Here is a 4,878-nt window from a genome sequence, read left to right as displayed (position 1 = left end):
ACTTTTTGACTTTTTCGAATTTTTTTGTAAGAGAAAAATGTAATGATTATGAGTATGATGTGATGTTTTATTTTTTATGACTAAAATAATCTTTTTTTTTGTGACTAAAATAATTAAAAAAATTGCAAACCCACTTGCCAAACACAGACTTAGTCTGAATTCTTGGTTGGCCTTGGCCATTTATTTTTACCTTTCACAATACTTTATCCTACAAACACCCAAAAAAAATAAAAATAAAAATAATAATAATAATAGATTATATGCGTTTTAGGTGTCGCGCACATTATAGCACACGGCATCACGATCAGGAACACAGCTGAAGCAATGAAGCAACAGGCCTTGATTTTGAGAGTGGGCTCTGACCTCTTGGTATTCTATCAGTGCAGTTTTGAAGGGTGCTAAGACACTATATGCCCATTCTCTTCGGCGGTTTTTTGGAGTGCGACATTTACGGAACTATACGAAGCTTTGCTTCTTGTAGTCGGCCCGTAATGCCTCCCTTCATTTCACTACAAGAATTAATATTTTTATCGGCTAAAAAATTAGTCGTTAAAAGTTTATTTTTGATCAGTAAAAGTTATCTGTGACCAATTTTTGTGGTCGCTACTTTGGTCGCCAATTGAGGGTCGGCAAAAGTAATTCGCGATCAAAATTTTGGTTGGTCGAGAAAAGTCGAATTTGCCGACCAAATTTTTGATCGCGAAATATATCATTACCGCGACTAATTCATTTAGTCGCTAAAACACTTTGGTCGCGAAAAGTGAAATTTTCCCGACCAAAAAGTTTGGTCGTCAATTATCACATTCAACGACCAAAAATTTTGGTCGCCAATCGTGACATTCCGCGACCAAAAAATTTTGGTCGCCAATCGTGACATTCCGCGACCAAACAGCGACCAAAAAGTTTGGTTGCCAATTGTGACATTCCACAACCAAAAAAGGTTTTGGTCACCATTTGTTACTTTTCGCGACCAAAACTTTTGGTCGGCAAAAGTGAGTTTCCACGACCAAGAGCTGTTTTGGTCGGCAATTGTCATTTTTTGCGAAAAAAAATTATTTATTTGTCGCGACTAATAAATTGGTCGCCAAAGCAGGAAAACAATACACATGTAATTCCTAATAATTCATTCAATCCATAATAAACCTATAATTTTAAAGCATCATTCAAATTAACTGAATCATTAACATTCGACACAACACATAATTCATTAACATTCGACACAATACAACTTTAAATTGAAGCATTAACATTCAAACACATTCATTAACAACACAACACAATACAACGTCAGAGCGAGCAAAACTACTTGATCCTCTGCGGGCTGTAGCTTCAGCTGAGTGAGAAGCATCATTACCTCCTGAAAGACAAGGCATGAACCCAAATGTTCAATTCACAGCACATCCTATTTGGTTTTCTCAATCAAACAATGTCACAATACTCAAATTTGAAAAGAAATAAAAATACTTCAGCTTTCTTCATGATCTAATAAGGGATTTGGGGGGCAAGGCTTTCATGGATTAATCAAATTATGTGAAAAACAATGTGCCATGAAATTCAAACACATCTTGCCCAGATTAAAAAATAAATAAATAAATAAATAAAAATTACGAAGGCAGGGGACAGAGCTACTGTAAATTGAAGCATTCCAGGTACTTGTCATCACCACGTATTGACAACAGTATATCTATGCTGCTTTGTTTAGCTCAAAACTAGTTACTAGAAGGTCAATTTAGGTTTATATACAAGTATTACAGTGAGCTAGTTTAAATCTGTACTGCTCGGCTTCAGTGCTTATGTGTCTCAGACTTGCTAAAAATAAAAATTAAAAAAGAAGGAAAAAGTGTGTAACATACTCATTTAAATCTTGAGCTAGTTTTGACGATGATGCTGTACATGAACCAGTGTCTTGACTCTCAGCAATGCAAGACGCTGTAATTCCAATTACACAATAGCAATGAATCAATACGAATTTCAATTACTAATACTAATGTCATGAAACTTCCATCGTTTCACTCCCTGATGTATCAGATATTCATCTGCTCCCTCTTTTCAACAATATGCTCCTTCATATCCCATATAAACCACACACACCCCAAAACCAGACCTTCAATATATGAACTTAATGGAAATAAGGATGCCTAATACCAAAAGACAAAAAGTTCTCAGGTTATGCACTGGAGGAGATGACAGGTCAAAAGATTGTATGCAGAAAAAGAAAACCAAATAATTCCATAGCCCCTCCATGAAACTTCATGTTCCAAGTACAAGTTTAGGTACCCCATGCTAAAGATTTTCATATTTTATGCCTAGACATTTCCAATTTTGGGTGGATTTCTATGCTGTCACATTTGTGTGCATTTAAATTTTCAAGTAGTTCTAACTTATTTTTATTAGCTTGATTTGAAGATCACCTTAAATTCAACATACAAATGTAGTAGATGGGCTAAATTTCATATGGTTTATCAATAACGCAATGTACAAACTACTAAGCATTATAGTGAGAACAAGGTTGATACCATCTTTAGAGCTGTCAGGTAACTCCATGCAAGATTGCTTCCCCAAACGACATTTCTGCAAAAATGAGACACCAAATACTATGCCTGTGAATACATTAAAGATTGTTATCTATAGAGTCAGCGAATGAGCAAAGCTAGTAACAAATCAACAGAATGAAACTGAAAAAGAACGGTTCAAATTGGTATTCAAATGTACAACCAACAAAAAAATAAAGGCACAAAAAACCACAAAGCAAGAAGACGATAATTTTAAATACCAATAACAAATTGGACTCCTAATGGCCTGCAACTTGACATTTATCAGGAATATCAGCAGCTCTTGAATGAGGTGATATGACTCCCAAAAAACTCCAAAAATATTTCCAAATGCATCATTTTTCTGGCCCCTTTTATCATAATTTTTTTTCTAATTTTAATAAACTAAATAATCAATAATACAGGATCCTACCCATTTTCTAGGCTAATCAAGACAGGAAAGAAACTTGAGGGCATCCGAGCCCCGAAACATCAAGGTTGGGAGAACACCCAGGTACCACTTGGCCTATAAGGCCAATGGTGAGAATATTTTTTGTTGTAAATGTGAGGCAAAACCAACCATATATAAATTTCCCATTTCTCCTAATTCTGTTCTTATTTTTGTGATGTAATATTTGACATACATGCTTATTCAATGTTACAGAACAATTTTTATAAAAAAAAAAAAAAAGGAAGACACTTACCACCTTATAAATATACCATATGATACCAAACATACATGCACCAAAGACTAGAAAATTGTCAACCATCAACTACGTAACATCACAAGCCACCATAAACTAGAAATTGTCAACCGTAGACCATATATTTTTTCTATTCTCTTTTTATTTCATATATTTTTACCATTTTGCCATTGGTCCATTAGCTTTCCATCATGGTAATTGTAGGTTTCTCAAACCTTAGGGGTTTTTTGCCTAATTGCCAAACCACAGAGGAGGTAGGTGAAAGTCTCATCTTTTTTTATCATAACACACTAATCACAATTGCTTCAAACCCAGACAAAAAACATGCAAAGCCAATTTTCACAATAGGTGTAATGAAAGAAGGTGTAACGAAAGTAAGATTGGACAGGGAGTACATACCTTCACAATAGGTGTAATAAACTCAACTAAGAAAGAAGGAATTTTTAGCAACGATGGCCAAAATGAATGAATAAAATTAATCAACAGCCATTTAATATGTGATCCATCATGGTCCTGTGAATGCATAAAAATTGAAACTTTTAACCAAGTCATCAGCAAACAAACTAAAATGCATCCACACTCAGTAATGAATCAACATAGAGATAAAACCAAAAGAAAAAACAAAACAAGAAGTTAAATGTTTTAAACCTGATCAGTCATGATCCTCAAATGACCATATGTCAAAGTTTTCACACTGTCATACTGTTTTTCCATGCTGAAGTCCAAGAATCTGCTTGATGCTCTGAATTTCAGCGTTCTCCATGATCTGTTTATGGCTTGCTTCCCTCACATTAAGCAATTTACCTCTCAACGGGAACACACCATAATAATAAGGTAACACAACAGAAATTCCTGCCATCCGTATATACTCAAATCAGTTAAAAACTCTAAAACAAAACCAAACTCAACTGAAACTACTTAAACAAAACCAAACTCAACTGAAACTCTAACATGAAATCCCCTGTCCTTTTCATACTTGGAAAACAAAAAATGAAAATAGCTCAAGATAGATACAGTGTAAACACAGACCACAAATGAATGCTCAGTGTGTGGATCCCATGCTTCAGTTTCCACATCTACTGAAACTGACCACTTAAATCCTGTATGAGAAGGTATCCTTCCATCCTTCTGCAATCACATAAACATATATTTAATCAAAATAATGCTGAGGCAAAGCAACTTAGCAAAGTGAATACACAAGCGCGCACAAAAAAAAAAATAAAGTAAAAAAAAAGAAGCAAAATGCAAGAAAACAATAATTTTGAAGTTTATAATTAATAAACAGACCCAATAAAACATTTCCATTACCATGACTACTGTATGATCAAAGGATCCACTAAGTAGAACTTGTGGCACATGATGATTCCTTGCGACAGCTTGAACCAGAAAATCAACTATAGCAAGGTCATAAAAATTATAAACAAATTATTAACAAGATCACCATAAAATACAGGTTTCCAATACCCAAATTAAATGATATGCTTGACATGCTATCAGGTTCTCAGGTTTTTCTCCAAGATAGACTTGAAGAGTGAGTACCAGCAGATTAGAATTTAAAAGGAGGATGAATGGAAGGCAAGCTACAGGACAAAGAAGGGGCTTTATAAGTCATTGGTTATGCCATTTGTCGTTTCAAATGCACC

The 4,878-nt window shown here is 34.6% G+C and overlaps 1 protein-coding gene across 2 annotated transcripts; it reads right to left on the bottom strand.

Moving 5' to 3' along the window:
• Positions 1-1,180: 1,180 nt before the first annotated feature.
• On the bottom strand, positions 1,181-4,619 carry LOC114298398 (DNA topoisomerase 2-like). 2 transcript variants are annotated; one of them, XM_082913657.1, is made up of 7 exons: positions 4,544-4,619; positions 4,265-4,363; positions 3,884-4,087; positions 3,635-3,748; positions 2,517-2,571; positions 1,854-1,929; positions 1,181-1,357 (listed from the first exon to the last, which is right to left on the bottom strand). In XM_082913657.1, the coding sequence occupies exons 3-7, from the start codon at positions 3,947-3,949 to the stop codon at positions 1,351-1,353; spliced, it is 318 nt and encodes a 105-aa protein (XP_082769783.1). In that variant the 5' UTR covers positions 3,950-4,087; positions 4,265-4,363; positions 4,544-4,619; the 3' UTR covers positions 1,181-1,350. The 2 variants fall into 2 exon arrangements, with proteins under 2 accessions (XP_082769783.1, XP_082769782.1); XM_082913656.1 differs by lacking the exon at positions 1,854-1,929.
• Positions 4,620-4,878: the final 259 nt, after the last annotated feature.

This window comes from Camellia sinensis, chromosome 2 (genome assembly GCF_055761805.1).
Source record: "Camellia sinensis isolate YWXY chromosome 2, ASM5576180v1, whole genome shotgun sequence".
Classification (NCBI taxonomy): domain Eukaryota; kingdom Viridiplantae; phylum Streptophyta; class Magnoliopsida; order Ericales; family Theaceae; genus Camellia; species Camellia sinensis.
Note: the sequence above shows the minus strand (reverse complement) of the source record. Positions and strands in the feature narration are given on the sequence as shown.

Coding starts and splice junctions, on each gene's coding strand:
- LOC114298398 (XM_082913656.1), bottom strand. CDS start 3,949: ATGGAAAAACAGTATGACAGTGTGAAAACTTTGACATATGGTCATTTG. Junction 3,749..3,883: donor TGAGGATCATGACTGATCAG/GTTTAAAACATT, acceptor ATGCATTCACAG/GACCATGATGGATCACATAT. Junction 1,358..2,516: donor ACCTGACAGCTCTAAAGATG/GTATCAACCTTG, acceptor CTTGTCTTTCAG/GAGGTAATGATGCTTCTCAC.